The 24,279-nt window shown below is 38.4% G+C and overlaps 1 protein-coding gene across 6 annotated transcripts in view; it reads left to right on the forward strand.

Annotated features, from left to right (window-relative positions):
• The window catches only part of ADAM32 (ADAM metallopeptidase domain 32), a 174,065-nt gene that overhangs the window by 115,176 nt on the left and 34,610 nt on the right, over positions 1 to 24,279 (forward strand). For all 6 annotated transcript variants that reach the window (XR_003032923.2, XM_059882235.1, XM_059882234.1 and 3 more), the window contains 1 exon segment: positions 3,165 to 3,248. Coding sequence is in view for 5 of the 6 variants with exons in the window: in XM_059882235.1 (XP_059738218.1) it covers positions 3,165 to 3,248 (84 nt within the window). In the remaining variant the exon portion in view is untranslated.

The following is a 24,279-nucleotide window of genomic DNA, read 5'->3' on the forward strand; positions in this document are numbered from 1 at the left end:
GTTGCAAAGTGTCGGACACAACTGAGCGACTGCACTGAACTGCACTGAATAATAGCTCATATTTAATAAGAACTCCCATTTATTGATTTCTTTCTATGTAAACTTTTTATATAGGCAAGGAATACAGGATATTATTTAAACTGTGCTCTTAAGGATGGTTTTGTTAGATTTCAGGCTAATGTAGTAAAAAGTGGTTTTTCTTTTGGTTCTGATTTTTATTTCAGTCTTGTTTGATTTGTTACTTCCATATCCCTGCCCTGAATCATTTTTTGGACTGTCTTCTTAAGAACAATTTTACATTCACAACAAAATTGAGAGGAAATTATATAAAGATTTCCCTTATACACTCTGGCCCCACATAAGCATATGTTACCATGTTATTAACTTCTTCCATTCAGTGTGTTATATTTGTTACTACTGATCAGCCTACATGGACACATGTTTATTACACAAAGGAAATAGTTTATATAAGCCTTCACTCTTGGTGTTGTACATACCAGTAGTTTATGGCCTATATTATTTTTCCTCTCTCTAAAGAACTTTATTTTAAAAAATTCTCTCAATTTCTGTATGTCTGAGAAAGCCTTTATTTCTCCATAACTTTTGAAGGAAAATTTCACAGTATATAGAATTCTAGATTGGGGATTTTTTTTTTCTGTCAGTATTTTACTCCACTCTCTTCTGACTGTCTGGCTTCTGAGAAGTGAGATATAATTCTTATCATTGTTTCTCTATAGGTAAGTTTTTTTTTTTTTTTTTTTAATCTTGCTTTTTAAAAGATTTATTCTTTGATTTTCTGTTTGGACATGATATGCCTAGGTGTATCATTTTTTTTTTTTTTGTATTTATCCTGCTTATTGTTTTCTGAATTTCCTAAAACTGTGGTTTCGTGTCTGATATTAATTTGGGGAAAATTCTCAGTCATTATTGTTTCAAATGGGGTCTCCAGGGGGCACTAGTGGTAAGGAACCCACTTGCCAATGCAGGAGATATAAGAGACTCGGGTTTGATCCCTGGGTTGGGAAGATCCCCTGTGGGAGGGCATGGCAACCCACTCCAGTATTCTTGCATGGAGAATCCCCAAGGACAGAGGAGTTGGCAGGCTACAGTCTATGGGGTCGCAAAGCGTAGGATACGACCGAAGCGACTGAGCATGCACATTGTTTCAAATATTTCTTCTGTTCCTTGTTCTTTTTCTTCTGGCATTTCCATTACATATACATTATGCTTTTTTGTAGTTGTCCCTTGAATATTCTTTTTTTTGTCTTTGTTCTTTTTGCTTTTTTGTTTTCAAGGATTCTTTTGATATATCCTCTAGCTCAGCGATTCCTTCCTCAGATATGTGAAGTATATTAATAAGCCCATTAAAGGCATTATTCATTTTTGTTAGTGCATTTTTTCACTCCAGCATTTATTTCTTTTCCCTTGGGATTGCTGTCTCTCTGCTTCCATTGCCTATCTGTTCCTACATGCTATCTACTTTGTCTGTTAGAGCCCTTAAGATGTTAATCATGAGTGAGTGAGTCTTCACTAAGTTGTGTCCGACTCTTTGCACCCCACCAGGCTCCTCTGTCTATGGGATTCTTCAGGCAAGAATACTGGAGTGGGTTGCCATTTCCTTCTCATAATTGTTTTAAACTCCAAGGCTGATAATTTCAGTATTCCTGATAATATCTGGTTCTGATACTTGCTCCATTTTTCAAATTGTGTGTTTTGGCTTTTAATATAACCTTATCTGTTTTCTTGAGAGCTGAGCATGATGTGCCAGGCAAAAGAACTGCTAAAATGGACCTTTAGTAATGTGGTGAGGTGTTGTGGCAGGGAAATATTCTTCAGTCCTATGATTAGATCTGTCTTTCAGTGAACCTGTGCCTTTAGATTGTGAACTTCACAAGTGTTTTTCAGGTTTTTTTTTTTTTTTCTTCCTTTATATGGGACAGTATGGCTGGAGCAGACTGGAGTTGGGTATTTCTCTTTTCACATATGAAAGGTTAAGAGCAGACTGATATTGGGTATTTCCCTTCTCCCAGATCAAATAGGCTCTGATAGAACACAAGCAGATTTATATATAGCCACAAGGCTATAATTATTAATAACTCATTTCTCCTGAGGGCCAGCTTTGTTAAGAACAGGCTGCTCTGGCTACTTCAAAATGGTTTCTTTTCCCCTCCTTCTGCAAGATAACAAGAAAAAAATTTCTCTAATATTTACTGTGAGAATATGGTTGAGCTCCTGGATATACATCACATGAAACAATGGGGGTTCCTCATGACTGGGTGCCTCTGGAGTTTTTAAGTCTCGGGGTTGTCCTTATTGCTGCTGCTGCTAAGTCACTTTAGTCGTGTCTGACTCTGTGCGACCCCATAGATGGCAGCCCACCAGGCTCTGCCATCCCTGGGATTCTCTAGGCAAGAACAGTGGAGTGGGTTGCCATTTCCTTGTCCTTATTGAGGCACTCACAATTCAACAATTACTTTCCTTCCCTGGCACTGGTATCTGAGCTTTCTGCTTGTTAATCTTTGCTCTGATAAGCTGTGACTCCCTGTATTTGCTTGTCTATCTCTCCAGTTTGAGAGCAGTGGTTTGCCACCAAACCACTTTTATGAATCCTAAAGGAGTTTTTTCTTTTTCAGTCTGTTAAACTTTTTCATTGTTTTTAGGATGGAGTGGCAACTTCCAAGCTTCTTATTACATGGGGAAGTAATAACATAAACCTGAATCATTTCTTAAAAATTTATTTTTAAAAATACTTTAGTTTTTAGAAAAGTTTTAAGTTTACATCAAAAGTTGTGGAAAATGCAGGGAATTTCCATGTACCATTTACCCCTACATAAATGCAGACTCCACTATCCACAATGCTACACCAAAAGTCCATAGTTTACATTAAATTTATCTGAAAAATCCCCAAATATTTGTAGCTTAAACTATACGTTTCTAAATAACACTTATGCCAAAGGAGAAATCTCAAAAGAAATTGAAAAACACTTTGAATGAAATGAAAATGAGAATATAACATAAAAATCTGTGGGATGCAGCAGAAACGGTACTTAATGGAAATTTACTGCCCTGAATAACTGTTTTCCTATGTTATAAAATTACTGATGGTAATGTTAAGATAACTGGACTCCTCTAACTTGGAAAAAAATTTGTTTGTTTTTCTTTAGATTTGTGTAAATCGTCGATGTTCAGAAGTAGGGCCATATATAAACCGAGTAAACCAGTGTTCAGCACAGTGCGGTGGAAATGGAGTAAGTAAGCACATGATTCATATTTCCCCAAATTATATCTCTCTTGGTGCTTTTCAGCATCAGTCATTAATTTATTTAACATTTATTAGGTTTCTACCATGTGCTAGGACCTGTTGTATCTAGCTATATGGGGCTGAATCAGATTACTAATTTGTTGCCATTTGCGTTAGGGAATATTTTACAGCATTAAATTGCTGATGCCTTTAGCAAATTTATTATTATAGTTGGGTACTTTTCAGAGGTGTTAAATATTCCCATAAATGCATTGACCTGCTCATTTCAGGAAGGTAATTATGGTAAAATTTGTGTGTCTGTGAATACATAGTGTGAGGGAAATCTATTTGTTTTATCCCTCTTTTTATAATAGACGTTCCTCCCCATTGAGACCAATTTATTTCCCATACCAAAAAAGTAAGAGTGCAATGGATAGAAGGTTAGACTGTTAATCTCAAGTGATAGTGGAACACACCTATTTTATTTTGTTTCTTCTTTAAAAATTGTTATTGGAATATAGTTGATTCACAGTGTTGTGTTAGCTTCAGGTGCACAACAAAATGAATCAGTTGTATGTATACATAGCCATTCCTTTTTAGAGTTTCCCCATCTAGGTTATTAACGAATATTGAGGAGTGTTCCCTGTGCATACCGTAAATCCTTATCAGTTTTCTGTTTTATATACAGTATTGTTTACCTGTTAATCCCAAGATCCTAATTTATCCTTCCCTCACCAATGTTCACCTTTGGTAACTATAAGTTTGTTTTCACATCTGTAACTCTATTTCAGTTTTGTAGCTAAGTTCATTTGTAGCCTTTTTTTTAGACTCCACATGTAAGTGATATCATATAACATTTGTCATTCTCTGTCTGACTTACTTAATTCAGTATGACAATCTCTAGGTCCATCCATGTTGCTTCAAATGGCATTATTTTTTTTTTCCATTGTACACATGTAGCACACCTTCTTTATCCATTCCTTTGCCAATGGACATTTAGGTTGCTTCCGTGTCTTGGCTATTGTAAACAGTTTTGCTATGAACATGGGGGTGCATGTGTACTTTTGGACCAATGGCTTTTTTTGCAGATCTAGAACAAAAAAAAGATCTTAAAATTTGTATGGAACACAGGAAACACAAAAGACCCCAGATAGCCAAAGCAATCTTGAAAAATTGAAATCTTGAAAGAAAAATAAAACTGAAAGAATCAGACTCCTTGACTTCAGACTATACTACAGAGCTGTAGTAATCAAAGCAGTATGGTACTAGCAGAAAAATAAAAATATAGATCAATGGAATTGGATATAAAACCCAGAAATAAACCCACAACCCATGATCAATTAATCTATAACAAAAGAGGCAAGAATACATGGAAAAAAGACAATCTCTTTAATAAATGATGCTTACTGAAAAATTGGACAGCTATATGTAAAAGAATAAAATTAGAATAGTCTCTAGTATCACACAGAAAAATAAACTCAAAAATGGATTAAAGACCTAAATACAACACCAGATACAATAAAACTCTTAGAGGAAAACATAGGCAGAACACTCTATGATATGAAAAGAGCAATGATATCTTTTTGGACCTACTTCCTAGAGTAATGGAAATAAAAACAAAATAAACAAATGGGACTTAATTATACTTAAACACTTTTGCATAGCAAAGGAAACCATAAACAACTGGAAAAGACAACCTACTTAATGCATATTTGCAAATGATGTAACTGATAAAGGATTAATCTCCAAAATATACAAATAGCTCATACAGCTCAATATAAAAAAGAAAAAGACAAAATGAAAAAGTGGGCAGACCTAGTTAGACATTTCTCCAAAGAAGACATACAGATGACCAACAAGCACATGAAAAGAATGCTCAGTGTTACTAATTGTTAGAGAAATGCAAATCAAAACTAAAATGAGATCACCTCACACTGGTCAGAACTGCTATCATCAAAAAAATTTATAAGCAATAAATACAGCAAAGGATGTGGAGGAAAGGGAAGCCTCCTACACTGTTGGTGGGAATGCACACTGGTACAGCCACAGGGAGAATAGTATCAAGGTTCCTTGAAAAACTAAAAACAGAACTACCATATGACCCAGAAATCCCACTCCTAGGCATATATCTGGAGAAAACCAAAATTCAACAATATCCTTCAGTTCAGTGTTCATTACAGCACTATTGACAGCAGAACATGGAAACAAACTAAATGTCCATCAAGAGAGGAATGGATAAAGAAGATGCAGTACATATATACAATAGGATTTTACCCAGCCATGAAAAGAGGCAAAATTGTGTCATTTGCAGAGATGTGGAAGAACTTAGAAACTGTCATACAGACTGAAGTAAGTCAGAGAAAAATATCTTTTATATGTGGAATCCAGAAAAATGATACAGATGAACTTATTTGCAAAGCATAAAGACACAGATAGAGATCAAACATATGGATACCCAGGGAGGAAGGGGGGTTGGGGTGAATTGGGAGATTGGGATTGATGTATATACACCATTGATAATATGTATAAAATAGATAACCAATGAGAATACTGTAACTCTACTCAATGCTCTGTGATGACCTAAATGGGAAGGAAATCCAAAACAGAGGGGTATGTATGAGTATAGCTAATTCACTTTGCTGTACAGTAGAAACTAACACAAGCTTGTAAAGCAACTATACTCTAATAAAAATTAATAAAAAATGAAATAAAATTTCTTATAGATAATATAGTTGTTTTTCTGCTGATAGCTTCTTATCATTTGCCTATATGAGTTCCATCAATTTCCTCTTCCATTTTTGTGTTTTTGTTTTCTCAAATTATTTTATGTTGTGAATTTGTTACCAAATTGAAATAGCTCTAGTTATTTTTTTCTACTTCTTTACCTTTAGTCTTTATGCTACAACAGAATTTTACAAAATCTATTCTGATGCAGAGTTGCAGTTTTTGTTTGTTCATTTGTTTGTTTTAGTTTTATCTGTCTATATATCTCCTTGCTTAGTTGCTCAGTAATGTCCGACTCTTTGCAACCTTTTACATTGTGGCCCGTCAGGCTCTTCCATCCATGGGATTTTTCAGGCAAGAATACTGAAGTGGGTTACCATTTCCTACTCCAGGTATATCACCTTACTGAAAGTTTAATGTGCATTTAAGGTAGAAGAGCTCCTTTCAAGATTTCTGTAAGGCAGGTCTAGGGGTGATGAACTCTCAGCTTTTGTCTTTGGAAAGTCTTTATTTCTCTTTCATATCTGAATGATAACTTTGCCACATAGAATATTCTTGGGTGACAGTTTTTGTCTCTGAGTATTTTGGGAATGTCACCCCTCTGCCCCCTGCCATCTCTGTAGAGTTTTTCTGCTGATAGACTAATGGGGATTCCTTTGTAGGTTACCATCCCTTTTTTCTAGCCTACCTTTAAAATTCTTTTATCAGTGGCCTGTGATAATTTTATTGTGTCTTGAAGGTCTTTTTGCATTAAGATTATTAGGAGATTTTTATTTTCATGTCCTAGTATATCCAGTTCCTTCCCCATGTTTGTGAAGTTCTCAACTATTATTTATTTAAAAATGCTCTCTGTTCTTTTCTCCCTTTCTTCTCTGGTATACCCTTTACCCAGATTGGCTTGCCTAAAAGAGTTGGATAGCTCTCACAGAATTTTGTCATTTTTATATCTTATTTCTCTTTCCTATTCTACTTGTATCATTTCTAGACTTCTATCTTCATGCCCATGTTAGCTCTCTCTTCCATATGGTCTACTCTATTTTTAGAGATTTCTAATGCATTCTTCATCTCATTTATTGAATTCTTCAGCTCCAGAATTTTTATTTGGTTCTTTTTTAGAGTTTTTTTAGAGTCTGAGTCTTATTGGTAAAGTATTCCTTTTGTTCGTTAATTTTATTCCTGAGCTCATTGAACTGCCTTTCTGAGTTTTCTTGTAACTTCTTGAGTTTGTTCATGACATCTATTTTGAATTCTCTATCAGTTAGGCTGCAGTATTTTTTTACTTAAAGTTCAATTTCTGGATAATTCATTTTCTTTTTGTGAAATTGTGTTAACTGGTTCTTCATGGCTCCTGATGAGTCTTTCCTTTTCTGGTGCATTTTCAGTAGGGAATACCTTTCTGCTTGATTCTAATGATTCGATAAATTAGAAATTAGAGAGCTTTCTTTTATTTTCCAGTAGGTGGTGGAATAGTAAAAGTATTGGGGTTTTCTTACAGGAGCTGTTTCTGGTTATTTTGTACCTTAAAGCCTGCACATTCCGCCCTCCAGCACTTCTGTCAGAGTTGTTGCCTGTGCCCTCATCATCACTTTTCTTGTGCCTTAGGGATTCTGTCAGCATCACTGTCCTTGCTGCCTAGAGCACTGGGAAGGTGGGCTCTTCCCTCCTGTCCAGGATCACCTGATTCTCAGGCTCCACCACCACTGTGGGAGGGGAAAAGTGATACAGGAGGCCAGGATCATGCTGCCAATTGTAACAGGTCTGATGTTTTAAAGTTTGTGGGCTCCATTGCTATGGGTTAGGCTCAGCAGCGGGAGGAGCAGTGTCCCACATCCCAGTGCTGCTACTCCTCAGTTACCTGCGGCTGCAGGTGTGGCTGTAGCCAGGAGGCCAGTGTTATCCGTGCCACCTGCTCTGCTACCCCTGGGTTCTCTGTGGTTGCAGACTTAGCTGTCATGGCTGGAGGTCCAGGTTTGCAGGTACAGCCTCTGCTTTCTCTCGTTTCTGCCTTCTCTGTCTATTCCAGTTTACCCACCCTTAGCTTTAAAGATATGTAGAATTTTCTAGTGTGCTGGTGTGTCGGGCAGAGACAACTTTGTTGCAATGTGGATGCTTTACAGGTTGTAGATTGAAGGGGAACAACAGAGGTAGCTTTTCACTTTGCCTTATTGCTGGCATTATCCCTTGGTTTAACCTTGGGGGTCTCATAGATGCAAGTCCTATTGGCTTTCAAAGCTGAATTCTGTGGGGCTCATTTCTCAGGTGCATGCCTGAAAAGTTGGGGTGCCAGAGGTGAGGTTGAAATCCTTTGCTGCTCTGCTGGAAGCTAGGGGTTTTGAATTCCCTCCTGGTTGTGGGTCGCTGGGTGTGGGGTTTATGGCAAGATGGTATCTCAGCGTCTCCTAGTTGCTTCCATGTGGGTTTTTCCTCATTTACTTGGTATGTTAGAATCAATTAGCTTGTGTTGGACTTTTTTTTTCCTTTAGAAGAAACTAGTAGTTGTAGATTCAGCGAGTCCATGGGACGAGGTGAGTTCAAGCCCCTCCTATATCACCATCTTCAGCCGTACTTTTCCAGCTTCTTTTAATTGGTATATTAGAACGTTAACATCCAAAGTGATGATTGATATAGTTGGAATAATAGCTATCATATTTGTTACTGTTTTTTATTTATTGCCTTGTTCTTATTTTTGTCTTCCACTCTTTCTTCTTTTTGCCATTCTAGTTGAGACTTTTGTAATATATGATGCCATTTTCTTTCTTAACACATCAGTTATATTTTTTGGTTTACTTTTTTAGTGGGTTGCCCTAGTGTTTGCAGTATACATTTTACAACTAACCTAAGTCCACTTTCAAGTAACACTATACCGCTTGTAGTATAAGTAATCTTACAATAAGAAAATAACCCATGTCCTCCCTCCTGTCTTTTGTAGCATGCTGGCGTTCATTTTACTTACACAGAAACATACATAAGTGATTACAAAGCTGCTATTATTTTTTTGAACAATCTGTTTTCTATTAGATCAGTTAAGAAGAACAACAGAAATTTTTTTTTGTTTACTTATTCCATCTCTAATACTCTTTTCTTTATGTAAATCTGATTTCTCTGACCTATACAATTTTTCTTATCTTTGATCTTCTTTTATCATTTCTACCACAATAGATTTACTAGTGACAAATTTCTCAGTTTTAGTTTGTCTGAGAAAGTCTATTTTTCATTTTTGAAAGATTAATTTTGCAGGATACGAAATTCTAGCTTGATGATTCTTTTCTTATAAACACTATAAATATCTCACTCCATGCTTTTCTTGCTTGCATTATTTCTGAATAGTAGTCCAGTGTAATTTTTGTCATTGTCTCTCTGTAGATAAGGGTTTTTTTGGTGTCCTTTGGCATCTTTCAAGGTTTTCCTTTATCTTTGACTTTCTACAGTTTGAATATGATACCTACATGTAAACTTGTGGCATTCATCCTGCTTGTTGGATTCTGAGTTTCTTGGGTCTTTAGTTTGGTATCTAACCTTAATTTTGTAAAATTTTCAATCATTATCGCTTCCAGTGTCTTTCATATCTTTTTTTTTTTGCCTTCTAGTATCCCCTAGAGAAGGGAAAGGCTACCCACTCCAGTCTTCTGGCCTGGAGAATTCCATGGATTGTATAGTCCATGGGATCACAAAGAGTCAGACGTGACTGAGTGGCTTTCACTTTCACTGCCATTTCACATGAGTTATCCCCTTTGTTTCAGTATCCTATCATTTTGCCTTTTCATACTGTTCATGGGGTTCTCAAGGCAAGAATACTGAAGTGGTTTGCCATTCCCTTCTCCAGTGGACCACATTCTGTCAGATCTCTCCACCATGACCCACCCGTCTTGGGTTGCCCCACGGGCATGGCTTAGTTTCATTGAGTTAGACAATGCTGTGGTCCTAGTGTGATTAGATTGACTAGTTTTCTGTGAGTATGGTTTCAGTGTGTCTGCCCTCTGATGCCCTCTTGCAACACCTAACGTCGTACTTGGGTTTCTCTTACCTTGGGTGTGGGGTATCTCTTCACGGCTGCTCCAGCTAAGCGCAGCCATTGCTCCTTACCTTGGACGAGGGGTATCTCCTCACCACCGCCCTTCCTGACCTTCAACATGGGATAGCTCCTCTAGGCCCTCCTGCGCCTGCATGGCCACGGCTCCTTGGACGTGGGGTTGGACCTCATGGCTACTGCCCCTGGCCTCGGGCGTGGGGAGAGTGAAAAAGTTGGCTTAAAGCTCAACATTCAGAAAACGAAGATCATGGCATCTGGTCCCATCACTTCAAGGGAAATAGATGGGGAAACAGTGGAAACAGTGTCAGACTTTATTTTTCTGGGCTCCAAAATCACTACAGATGGTGACTGCAGCCATGAAATTAAAAGATGCTTACTCCTTGGAAGGAAAGTTATGACCAACCTAGAGAGCATATTCAAAAGCAGAGACATTACCTTGCCAACAAAGGTTCGTCTAGTCAAGGCTATGGTTTTTCCTGTGGTCATGTATGGATGTGAGAGTTGGACTGTGAAGAAGGCTGAGCACCGAAGAATTAATGCTTTTGAACTGTGGTGTTGGAGAAGACTCTTGAGAGTCCCTTGGACTGCAAGGAGATCCAACCAGTCCATTCTGAAGGAGATCAGCCCTGGGATTTCTTTGGAAGGAATGATGCTAAAGCTGAAACTCCAGTACTTTGGCCACCTCATGCGAAGAATTGACTCATTGGCAAAGACTCTGATGCTGGGAGGGATTGGGGGAAAGAGGAGAAGGGGACGACAGAGGATGAGATGGCTGGATGGCATCACTGACTCGATGGACGTGAGTCTCAGTGAACTCCGGGAGTTGGTGATGGACAGGGAGGCCTGTTGTGCTGCGATTCATGGGGTCGCAAAGAGTCGGACATGACTGAGCGACTGATCTGATCTGATCTGATCTGATCCCCTTTGTTGTTGTCTCATAGTCTTTGGAACTTCTGGGATTTTTTTTTCCAGTATTTTTTCCTCGTTGTCTTTTAATTTTGGAAGTTCTATTGAGAAATCCTTAAACTCAGAGATTCTCCTCAGCTCTGACAAGTCTACTCCTTATCCCATCTTCATTTCTGTTATAGTTTTGAATTCTAGCATTTCTTTTTGAATCTGTCTTAGAATTTCCATCTGTCTGCTTCCATTACCTATCTATACTTGTTTGCAGTCTATTTTATTTGTTAAAGTCCTTAAAATATTAATTATAGTTAATGTAAATTCCTAGTCTGATAATTCCAACATCCTTACTGTAGGATGCTCTGATGCTTGCTCTGTTCAAACTGTGTGTTTTGCTATTTTTTTTAAATTTTATTTTATTTTTAAACTTTACAATATTGTATTAGTTTTGCCAAATATCGAAGTGAATCCGGCACAGGTATACCTGTGTTCCCCATCCTGAACTCTCCTCCCTCCTCCCTCCCCATACCCTCCCTCTGGGTCATCCCAGTGTACCAGCCCCAAGCATCCAGTATCGTGCATCGAACCTGGACTGGCAACTCGTTTCATACATGATATTATACATGTTTCAATGCCATTCTCCCAAATCTCCCCACCCTCTCCCTCTCCCACAGAGTCCCTAAGACTGATCTATATATTAGTGTCTCTTTTGCTGTCTCGTTCACAGGGTTATTGTTACCATCTTTCTAAATTCCATATATATGCATTAGTATACTATATTGGTGTTTTTCTTTCTGGCTTACTTCACTCTGTATAATAGGTTCCAGTTTCATCCATCTTATTAGAACTGATTCAAACGTATTCTTTTTAATGGCTGAGTAATACTCCATTGTGTATATGTACCACAGCTTTCTTCTCCATTCATCTGCTGATGGGCATCTAGGTTGCTTCCATGTCCTGGCTATTATAAACAGTGCTGTGATGAACATTGGGGTACACGTGTCTCTTTCCCTTCTGGTTTCCTCAGTGTGTATGCCCAGCAGTGGGATTGCTGGATCATAAGGCAGTTCTATTTCCAGTTTTTTAAGGAATCTCCACACTGTTCTCCATAGTGGCTATACTAGTTTGCATTCCCACCAAGAGTGTAAGAGACTTCCCTTTTCTCCACACCCTCTCCAGCATTTATTGCTTGTAGACTTTTGGATCGCAGCCATTCTTCCTGGCGTGAAATGGTACCTCATAGTGGTTTTGATTTGCATTTCTCTGATAATGAGATGTTGAGCATCTTTTCATGTGTTTGTTAGCCATCTGTACGTCTTCTTTGGAGAAATGTCTATTTAGTTCTTTGGCCCATTTTTTGATTGGGTCATTTATTTTTCTGGAGTTGAGCTGTAGGAGTTGCTTGTATATTTTTGAGATTAGTTGTTTGTCAGTTGCTTCATTTGCTATTATTTTCTCCCATTCTGAAGGCTGACTTTTCACCTTGCTAATAGTTTCCTTTGTTGTGCAGAAGCTTTTAAGTTTAATTAGGTCCCATTTGTTTATTTTTGCTTTTATTTCCAATATTCTTGGAGGTGGGTCATAGAGGATCCTGCTGTGATGTATGTCCGAGAGTGTTTTGCCTATGTTCTCCTCTAGGAGTTTTATAGTTTCTGGTCTTACGTTGAGATCTTTAATCCATTTTGAGTTTATTTTTGTGTATGGTGTTAGAAAGTGTTCTAGTTTCATTCTTTTACAAGTGGTTGACCAGATTTCCCAGCACCACTTGTTAAAGAGATTGTCTTTAATCCATTGTATATTCTTGCCTCCTTTGTCAAAGATAAGGTGTCCGTATGTGCGTGGATTTATCTCTGGGCTTTCTATTTTGTTCCATTGATCAATATTTCTGTCTTTGTGCCAGTACCATAGTGTCTTGATAACTGTGGCTTTGTAATAGAGCCTGAAGTCAGGCAGGTTGATTCCTCCAGTTCCATTCTTCTTTCTCAAGATAGCTTTGGCTATTCGAGGTTTTTTGTATTTCCATACAAATTGTGAAATTATTTGTTCTAGCTCTGTGAAGAATACCGTTGGTGGCTTGATAGGGATTGCACTGAATGTATACATTGCTTTGGGTAGTATACTCATTTTCACTATATTGATTCTTCCAATCCATGAACATGGTATATTTCTCCATCTATTTGTGTCCTCTTTGATTTCTTTCACCAGTGTTTTATAGTTTTCCATATATAGATCTTTAGTTTCTTTAGGTAGATATATTCCTAAGTGTTTTATTCTTTCCGTTGCCATGTTGAATGGAATTGTTTCCTTAATTTCTCTTTCTGTTTTCTCATTATTAGTGTATAGGAACGCAAGGGATTTCTGTGTGTTGATTTTATATCCTGCAACTTTTCTATAATCATTGATTAGTTCTAGTAATTTTCTGGTGGAGTCTTTAGGGTTTTCTATGTAGAGGATCATGTCATCTGCAAATAGTGAGAGTTTTACTTCTTCTTTTCCAATTTGGATTCCTTTTATTTCTTTTTCTGCTCTGATTGCTGTGGCCAAAACTTCCAAAACTATGTTGAATAGTAATGGTGAAAGTGGGCACCCTTGTCTTGTTCCTGACTTTAGAGGATGAAAGTGGGCACCCTTGTCTTGTTCCTGACTTTAGAGGAAATGCTTTCAATTTTTCACCATTAAGGATAGTGTTTGCTGTGGGTTTGTCATATATAGCTTTTATTATGTTGAGGTATGTTCCTTCTATTCCTGCTTTCTGGAGAGTTCTTATCATAAATGGATGTTGAATTTTGTCAAAGGCTTTCTCTGCATCTATTGAGATAATCCTATGGTTTTTATTTTTCAATTTGTTAATGTGGTGTATTACATTGATTGATTTGCGGATATTGAAGAATCCTTGCATCCCTGGGATAAAGCCCGCTTGGTCATGGTGTATGATCTTTTTAATGTGTTGTTGGATTCTGGTTGCTAGAATTTTGTTAAGGATTTTTGCATCTATGTTCATCAGTGATATTGGCCTGTAGTTTTCTTTTTTTGTGGGATCTTTGTCAGGTTTTGGTATTAGGGTGATGGTGGCCTCATAGAATGAGTTTGGAAGTTTACCTTCCTCTGCAATTTTCTGGAAGAGTTTGAGCAGGATAGGTGTTAGCTCTTCTCTAAATTTTTGGTAGAATTCCGCTGTGAAGCCGTCTGGACCTGGGCTTTTGTTTGCTGGAAGATTTTTGATTACAGTTTCAATTTCCGTGCTTGTGATGGATCTGTTAAGATTTTCTATTTCTTCCTGGTCGAGTTGTGGAAAGTTGTATTTTTCTAAGAATTTGTCCATTTCTTCCACGTTGTCCATTTTTTGGCATATAATTGTTGATAGTAGTCTCTTACGATCCTTTGTATTTCTGTGTTGTGTGTTGTAATCTCTCCATTTTCATTTCTAATTTTATTGATTTGATTTTTCTCCCTTTGTTTCTTGATGAGTCTGGCTAATGGTTTGTCAATTTTGTGTATCCTTGCAAAGAACCAGCTTTTGGCTTTGTTGATTTTTGCTATAGTCTCTTTTGTTTCTTTTGCATTTATTTCTGCTCTAATTTTTAAGATTTCTTTCCTTCTACTAACCCTGGGGTTCTTCATTTCTTCCTTTTCTAGTTGCTTTAGGTGTAGGGTTAGGTTATTTATTTGACTTTTTTCTTGTTTCTTTAGGTATGCCTGTATTGCTATGAACTTTCCCCTGAGGACTGCTTTTACAGTGTCCCACAGGTTTTGGGTTGTTGTGTTTTCATTTTCATTAGTTTCTATGCAAATTTTGATTTCTTTTTTGATTTCTTCTGTGATTTGTTGGTTATTCAGCAGCGTCTTGTTCATCCTCCATATGTTTGAATTTTTAATCATTTTTCTCCTGTAATTGAGATCTAATCTTACTGCATTGTGGTCAGAAAAGATGCTTGGAATGATTTCTATTTTTTTGAATTTACCAAGGCTAGCTTTATGGCCCAGGATGTGATCTATCCTGGAGAAGGTTCCATGTGCGCTTGAGAAAAAGGTGAAATTCATTGTTTTGGGATGAAATGTCCTATAGATATCAATTAGGTCTAACTGGTCTATTGTATGTTTAACGTTTGTGTTTCCTTGTTAATTTTCTGTTTAGTTGATCTATCCATAGTTGTGAGTGGGGTATTAAAGTCTCCCACTATTATTGTGTTATTGTTAATTTCTCCTTTCGTACTTGTTAGCATTTGTCTTACATATTGCGGTGATAATTGTTATATCTTCTTCTTGGATTGATCCTTTGATCATTATGTAGTGACCATCTTTGTCTCTTTTCACAGCCTTTGTTTTAAAGTCTATTTTATCTGATATAAGTATTGCTACTTCTGCTGTCTTTTGGTCCCTATTTGCATGGAGAATCTTTTTCCAGCCCTTCATTTTCAGTCTGTATGTGTCCCCTGTTTTGAGGTGGATCTCTTGTAGACAACATATGTAGGGTCTTGTTTTTGTATCCATTCAGCCAGTCTTTGTCTTTTGGTTGGGGCATTCAACCCATTTACGTTTAAGGTAATTACTGATAAGTATGATCCCATTGCCATTTACTTTATTGTTTTGGGTTCGAGTTTATACACCGTTTTTGTGTTTCCTGTCTAGAGAATCTCCTTTAGTATTTGTTAGAGAGCTGGTTTGGTGGTGCTGAATTCTCTCAGCTTTTGCTTGTCTGAGAAGCTTTTGATTTCTCCTTCATATTTGAATGAGATCCTTGCTGGGTACAATAATCTGGGCTGTAGGTTATTTTCTTTCATCACTTTAAGTATGTCTTGCCATTCCCTCCTGGCTTGAAGAGTTTCTATTGAAAGATCAGCTGTTATCCTTATGGGAATTCCTTTGTGTGTTATTTGTTGTTTTTCCCTTGCTGTTTTTAATATTTGTTCTTTGTGTTTGATCTTTGTTAATTTGATTAATATGTGTCTTGGGGTGTTTCGCCTTGGGTTTATCCTGTTTGGGATTCTCTGGGTTTCTTGGACTTGGGTGATTATTTCCTTCCCCATTTTAGGGAAGTTTTCAACTATTATCTCTTCAAGTATTTTCTCATGGTCTTTCTTTTTGTCTTCTTCTTCTGGGACCCCTATGATTCGAATGTTGTAGCGTTTAATATTGTCCTGGAGGTCTCCGAGATTGTCCTCATTTCTTTTAATTCGTTTTTCTTTTATCCTCTCTGATTTATTTATTTCTACCATTCTATCTTCTAATTCACTAATCCTATCTTCTGCCTCTGTTATTCTACTATTTGTTGCCTCCAGAGTGTTTTTAATTTCATTTATTGCATTATTCATTATATATTGACTCTCTTTTATTTCTTCTAGGTCCTTGTTAAACCTTTCTTGCATCTTCTCAATCTGTCTCCAGGCTATTTATCTGTGATTCCATTTTGATTTCAAGATTTTGGATCAATTTCACTATCATTATTCAGAATTCTTTATCAGGTAGATTCCCTATCTCTTCCTCTTTTGTTTGGTTTGGTGGGCATTTATCCTGTTCCTTTATCTGCTGGGTATTCCTCTGTCTCTTCATCTTGTTTAAATTGCTGAGTTTGGGGTGTCCTTTCTGTATTCTGGCAGTTTGTGGAGTTCTCTTTATTGTTTCCTCGCTGTGTGTGGATTTGTACAGGTGGCTTGTCAAGGTTTCCTGGTTAGGGAAGCTTGTGTCGGTGTTCTGGTGAGTGGAGCTGGATTTCTTCTCTCTGGAGTGCAATGAAATGTCCAGTAATGAGTTATGGGATGTCTATGGTTTTGGGGTGACTTTGGGCTGCCTGTATCTTGGAGCTCAGGGCTGTGTTCCTTGCTGCTGGAGAATTTGCTTGGTATGTCTTGCCCTGAAACTTGTTTCACCCAGAGAGGTTTACAGTGTTATATGGAGAAGAGAAGAGTGAGGAGGGAGTTAGAGGTGACCCGAATGTGATGAGGTGGAATCAATAGAGGAGAGAGTGGGCTATTCAGTAATCTCCTCCTTATGTGCACTCCACAACTGGACTGCTCAGAGTTGTTCACAGAGTTATACAGAGAAGAGAAGAAGGAGGAAGGTGGCAGAGGTGGACAGGAGGATAAATGGGGGGAATGAAAAGGAGGCAGACAGATCCAGCCAATAATCAGTTCCCTAAGTGTTGTCCACCGTCTGGAACACACAGAAATTCACAGAGTTGGGTAGAGTAGAGAGGGGTTAGGGAGGAGACACAGGCGACCTGGTGGAGAAAAAGGAGAGTCCAAAGGGAGAGAGAGCAGTTAAGCCAGTAATCTCGCTCCCTAGTGAAAAATGGGTACTGAAGACTGGGTTCTTAAAGGTACAAAATTGGTAATAAATACATAAAAGCAAAAATTTAAAATCTAGAGTAGAGTTTGGAATTTCAAAAATATGATGTTAAAGAAAAGAAGAAGGAAAAGAAAGAGAGAAAAAACGAACAAAGAAAAACAAACAAGGTCGCGAAAATTATAAAGAAAATATAGGTACAAAATTGATAACTAATACCAAAAAGCAAAAGTTAAAAATCTAGAGTAGAGTTTGGAATTTCAAAAATACAATGTTAAAAAAAGAAGAAGAAAAAGAGAGAGAGAAAAAAACAAACAAGAACAAACAAAGTCGCATAAATTATATAAAAAAAAATACAGGTACAAAATTGATAACAAATACCAAAAAGCATAAATTAAAAATCTAGAGTAGAGTTTGGAATTTCAGATATACAATGTTATTTAAAAGAAGAAGAGAAAGAAACAGAGAAAAAGAAAAAGAAAAAATAAGAAAGGGTCACAAAAATTATTAAAAAAAAAAAACTATAGGTACAAAATTGATAACAAATACCAAAAAGCTAAAATTAAAAATCTAGAGTAGAGTTTGGAATTTCAAAAATACAATGTTAAAGAAAAGAAGGGGAAAAAAAGGTCAAAAAATTATTAAAAAAATATATATATATGAAGTTTGCTTTAAAAAAAAATAGGGTCTTCTTTTTTTTTTTGCAAAGTAATCAGTTATAAAAGTGGAAATTAAAGGAATAATACAAATAGTAAAAATATATGTAGGACTTTCTCCGGTTTTGTTGTGAGTATTGTGGGTTCAGTTCATTTTGGCTAGTTCCTTGGTCCGACTTATATTTCTCAAGATCTATAGGCCCCTTCCTATGTAGTTGGTAGTAACCACAGGGTTTTAATCTATTGCCTGTAGCTTCCAAGGCGGTTCCCTCTGTTATAGCTTCTTCTGTTTGCTGGTCTCTTCAGTGTCTGGTTTCCGCCCTGACACAAAGGGGACGGTGGAGGACACTTTTTTTTTTTTTTTAGGCTTACTTGTTCAGTCGCGCTGAGGGGAGGTAGGGAGGGATGCTGCAAACAAATAACATTGGCGTGTGCTTGCAGTGCCTCAGCCACACTGGGTCTGCCCCCCGTTCACGGCACGTGTAGCCTCTATGCCCACGCTGCTCAAGCTCTAGGTTGCTCTGCCAGGAACCATCCGTGGCCAGCCCTGGGCTGCCTGTACTTCCCAGGTCCAAGCCGCTCAGGTTCAGGCACTCGGGTAGTCCTCAGAGGCGCAGACTCTCGGTTGGGCCTGCGTTTTGTGCCCTTCCCAGATCCGAGCAGCACAGGTGATGAGGTGTTTGGCGCGCGCGATTGCTGCGACTTATCGCCTCCCCGCCGCTCGGTTATCTAGTTGTGCACCGGCACACCTTCTCAGGCAGATGTTGACCGTCCAGACCCCCAAGAAGTTTTAGTTAGCAAAGAAGCCTGATTACAGTTTTATAGATAATGTCTCTCTGGGGCTGCGATTGTCCCCTTCCGGCTCTGGCTGCCTATCACCGGAGGGGGATGGTCTGCCGCCCGCTATCTCTGTTCAGTCCTTTGTTCGGTGCACGGGCCTGGCGGTGTCATAGGTTAGGGCTGGCTTTTTGCGTGGTAGATATCCCACAGTCTGGTTTGCTAGCCCAAATTATTTCGCTCAGATAGCGCTGGGGGTGTTCAGGCCAGATTCTTACTCTAAGCGATGCAGCCCGTGCCGCACCTCCCTGCCCAGCCCCCGCTTGCTAATGGCGGATGCAGGCGTCTGCGCTGCTTCTGTGCTGGGGGAGTTACCGTAGGGCTCGCAACGTGCAGGTTTTAATTGCTTATTTACTTTTCCTCCCTGTTATGTTGCCCTCTTTGCTTCCAAGGCTCAGCACAGATTTGGCAGTGAGAAGGTTTCCTGGTGTTTGGAAACTTCTCTCTTTTTAAGACTCCCTTCCCGGGATGGGACTCCATCCCTCCCTCTTTTGTCCCTTTATTTTTTCCTACCTCCTTTCGAAGACTTGGGTTGCTTTTCTGGGTGCCTGTTGTCCTCTGCCGGAATTCAGAAGTTGTTTTGTGGAATTTACTCCGCGTTTAAATGTTCTTTTGATGAATTTGTGGGGGAGAAAGTGTTCTCCCCGTCCTACTCCTCCGCCATCTTAGCTCCTCCCCCTGTTTTGCTATTTTTTAAACCCTGTAATTTTTTTCCTGATAGCTGTACATGATGACTGGGTAAAAGGAACTGCCATAGTGAAAGCCTTTAATAATATGTGGTAAGCTCTATGGAAGAGGGGTGGAAGCATTCTATAGTCCTGTCATTAGGTCTATCTTTTAGACTTAATATACTTTTGGTCTGTGAATTTCATGAGTGTTTCTCAGTTTTTCCCTGCTTCTTAGATGGAATATGATTGGTAAGTAGGCTAGAGTTAGAATTTTCCCTTCACCTATGTTAGATAGGCATGGAAAAAAAAGAAAACTCAATAAATTTAGGCTCTGATATAGTAATTTCTCTTAAGGTTAAACCTTGTCAAGAAGAACAGAGTATTCTGGTATGTTTCAAAACTTCTTCCATTCCCCTCCCCCTGCTGAAAATGCAAGGGAATTTTTCTCTGTTATTTACTGTGAGAATCTGGTCTAGCTCCTAGAGGTAAAATTCACAAAAGCGTAGGGCCCGTTGGACACTGTTAGAGTTTTTAACTCTCAGACTTGACCAAACTGAGCCTCTGGTAGTATATCTGTTTCCTATTCTGGTACTGAATCTCATGGGGATTTCTGCTCCTGGGTTCCATTCTGATAATTTGTGGTTCCCTGTGTTTGCCTGTCTGCCTCGACCATTTTGGAGGCAGCAGTTTGTCCTGTGACCTTTAGTTCTCTGACATAAAAATTGTTGATTTTCAGTTTGTTCTCTTTTTTTACTTGTTAAGATGGAGTGATGACTTCCAAGCTTCTTACATGCCAGATCAGAAAACAGTGTTCTGCTTTTGTTCTCACAAAAATTTAAAAAACTGTCTCTGCTAGTATAACTGCTGCTGCTGCTGCTGCTGCTGCTAAGTCGCTTCAGTCGTATCCAACTCTGTGTGACCCCATAAACAGCAGCCCACCAGGCTCCCCCATCCCTGGGATTCTCCAGGCAAGAACACTGGAGTAGGTTGCCATTTCCTTCTCCAACGCATGAAAGTGAAAAGTGAAAGTGAAGTTGCTCAGTCGTGTCTGACTCTTCGTGACCCCATGGACTGCAGCCTACTAGGCTCCTCTGTCCATGGGATTTTCCAGGCGAGAGTACTGGAGTGGGGTGCCATTGCCTTCTCTGGCTAGTATAACGAGAGAGATATAAATTGGGCATATATAAATGGAAATTATAGTAAGATACATTTCTGAAGATGAAATAGAGAGTGCTTTACTAAAACTTCACAGAAATCTTTCAATTTAGTGGTAGCTACTCCACTCAATCAATCTTGTATAATTTAAGAGCTTAAAAAAAACTGTAAATAATAAGATTGATAATTTCGTTTCACAAGTACCAGATAACTATTTCATGAATTGACTGTTAGGTAGTCTGACATTAAGTAAATTGGCAAGGCAAATTAGCTTTCTATGGGTTGACTTTCAGAAAATTAGCTTAAAGCCAAAAATCACACAACATTAAAATAATAAATATTAGGATAATAAAAAGCAGGTTGCAGTGTGAAGTCAGTAAGTTAAAAAAACTCACATTTGAATACAAATGTAAAACGCTATCCAAATTAAAATATATTCTTTCTGTTAATAACTTTAAGGGGTCACAAATTTAAATATGCCAACAGACAAGATCAATGAATGAGGTTAATTTGATATTCAAAGAAAGACATTAAACTAGTTGTGTTACCATTGATACACCTACCTAGTTGTATTGCTTTGTTATTTAGTTGCAAGGTCTTTTATCTGATTCTCTTAGAACCCCATGGACTGTAGCTTGGGGTCTTAAGTTACAGACAGGCTCCTCTCTCTGTCCAAGGGATTTCCCAGGCAAGAATTCTGGAGTAGGTTGCCATTTTCTTTATTTTTTGAAACATCCCTGTGCATGTGATAGCTTATGGTGAACAGGGTCAGATTCTTGATCTCCAAAGAAGATTTAGCTTCAGGACGAGGGACCAGGCTTGATCACTCAAGAACTTTTGCCTAGCAGAGTTTTATTAAAGTGAAAAAGGGACAGAGAAAGCTTCTAACACAGACATCAGAAAGATGATGGAGAGTGCCCCCATCGCTTAGTCTAAGCAAGGGAGTTATATACTTTTTTACATTAGTTATTGCAATAGATCAGAAGAATGTCTCAAAGTTGTAAAAATTTTACTAGTCCCACTCCCACAATTTACATTTTAAGATAACAGGATTAGTCAGAAGGTTTTCAGGAAGAAGAAACTGTCCTTAAGCAGGATACATTATTATTATATAATTCTTACTAAGGAATGTAGAAAAAAATGTTTGTCCTTTCCTCCTCTTTGAGAATTCCAGACCCCTATCTTCTCCTCAAGAGCTCCACACCCCCTCTTTCTCCTCCTCAGGGATCCCAGACTTCTTATAAACCTGCTTAGGAATTGACTTACATGCACATGTATGTTTGCATACATGCATATGTGTGTTTATACATATATATATATACACACACACACACACGCACACACACACACCAGAGAAGGCAATGGCACCTCACTCCAGTACTCTTGCCTGGAAAATCCCATGGACAGAGGAGCCTGGTAGGCTGCAGTCCATGGGTCGCTAAGAGTTGGATATGACTGAGCGACTTCACTTTCACTTTTCACTTTCATGCATTGGAGAAGGAAATAGTAACCCACTCCAGTGTTCTTGCCTGGAGAATCCCAGGGACGGGGGAGCCTGGTGGGCTGCCGTCTACGGGGTTGCACAGAGTTGGACACGACTGAAGTGACTTAGCATATATATATATACATAAATTCACTGATAGGTTTAACTTTATAATTATACTAGTGTTACCACATTAGTTTTGACTGTTCTGTTGTTACCAATTTATAGTGTTTGATTTGTTTATTCTGGACTCATTTAATCATGTTTCTTTCTTCAAACTCTAATTTTTATTTTTACTTGCTATATATATATATAAACCTACTCTGCTTCATTTTTCTCCTTCACCCCAAATCTTCTTGAGCAATGAATGCTATAAATATTTCTTTGAACACTCTGGGCATTTCAGATAAAGCTTATCTGGAGCCTACATTTGCCCAACAGGACAATTATTGATCTGCTAACAATCTAATCTTACTCCTTCAAATTCATGGACATTGCTTAAATAAGCAGTACTTACTCATCACTGAAGACTTTGAAAATTTAGAAATCTAAAGTAGAAAGCAAAAAATTAACCGTATTTTTTACAATACAGACTTAACTCTTCTCCTGCAAGCTTTGTTTCTTTGTCCATGTATGTACATGTGTTGTTGTTGTTCAGTAGCTAAGCTAAGTCGTATCTGACTCTTTGTAGCCCTGTGGACTGTAGCACACTAGGCTCCTCCGTCCTTCACTATCTCCTGGAGTTTGTGCAAATTTGTCCATTGAGTTGGTGTTGCTTTCTAACCCTCTCATTTTCTGCCACCCCCATCTCGTCTTGCCTTCAATCTTTTCCAGCATCAGGGTCTTTTCCTTTTCAATGAATAGGCTCTTTGCATTAAGTGACCAAAGAATCGGAGCTTCAGCATCAGTCCTTCCAATGAATATTCAGGGTTAATTTCCTTTAGTATTGACTGATTTGATCTTCTTTCAGTCCAGGGGAGTCACAAGAGTCTTTTCCAGAACCACAGTTCAAAAGCATCAGTTCTTCAGTGCTCAGACTTGTTTTACGGCCCAGCTCTCATATCTGTACATGACTACTGGAAAAACCATAGCTTTGACTAACTGGACCTCTGTCAGCAAGGTGATGTATCTGCTTTTTAATGCTCTGTCTTCCCTGTTGGCTCAGATGATAAAGAGTCTGCCTGCAATGCAGGCGACCCAGGTTCAATCCCTGGGTTGGGAACATCCTCTGGAGAAGGGAAATGGCAACCCACTCTAGTATTCTTGTCTGGAGAATCCCGTGGACAGAGGAGCCTGGAGGGCTACAGTTTATGTGGTCGCAAAGAGTCAAACATGACTAAGCGACTAATACATTCACTTTACAGGTTTCTCATAGCTTTTCTTTCAAGGAGCAAGTGTCTTTTATTTCACAGTTGCAGTCACTGTCCACAGTGATTTTGGAGCCCAAGAAAATAAAATCTTTCACTGTTTTTCCCCTTCTAGTTTCCATGAAATAATTGGACTGGATGTCACGATCTTAGTTATTTTAATGTTCAGCTTCAAGCCAACTTTTTATAAATTCATTTATTCATTCATTCTTCAAATATGTTTATGTATGTAAATGTGCAGATTTATTCATTGAGTCACTTATTCAACAAAGAAGACATGGTGCTATCTATAAAGGGAACTAGCAAGCTTTTTAAATCCCACACACTTTCACCCTTAAAAACTTTCCTATGCTTTAAATATTGCCTCTTGATGAAAGTGAAAGAGGAGAGTGAAAAAGTTGGCTTAAAGCTCAACATTCAGAAAACTAAGATCGTGGCATCTGGTCCCATCACTTCATGGGAAATAGATGGGGAAACAGTGGAAATGGTGTCAGACTTTATTTTTTGGGCTCCAAAATCACTGCAGATGGTGATTGCAGCCATGAAATTAAAAGACGCTTACTCCTTGGAAGGAACGTTATGACCTACCTAGATAGCATATTCAAAAGCAGAGACATTACTTTGCCAACAAAGCTTCGTCTAGTCAAGGCTATGGTTTTTCCTGTGGTCATGTATGGATGTGAGATTGGACTGTGAAGAAAGCTGAGTGCCGAAGAATTGATGCTTTTGAGCTGTGGTGCTGGAGAAGACTCTTGAGAGTCCCTTGGACTGCAAGGAGATCCAACCAGTCCATTCTGAAGGAGATCAGCCCTGGAATTTCTTTGGAAGGAATGATGCTAAAGCTGAAACTCCAGTAGTTTGGCTACCTCATGCGAAGAGTTGAGTCATTGGAAAAGACTCTGATGCTGGGAGGGATTGGGGGCAGGAGGAGAAGGG

Source organism: Bos taurus, chromosome 27 (genome assembly GCF_002263795.3).
Source record: "Bos taurus isolate L1 Dominette 01449 registration number 42190680 breed Hereford chromosome 27, ARS-UCD2.0, whole genome shotgun sequence".
In the NCBI taxonomy this organism is placed as follows: domain Eukaryota; kingdom Metazoa; phylum Chordata; class Mammalia; order Artiodactyla; family Bovidae; genus Bos; species Bos taurus.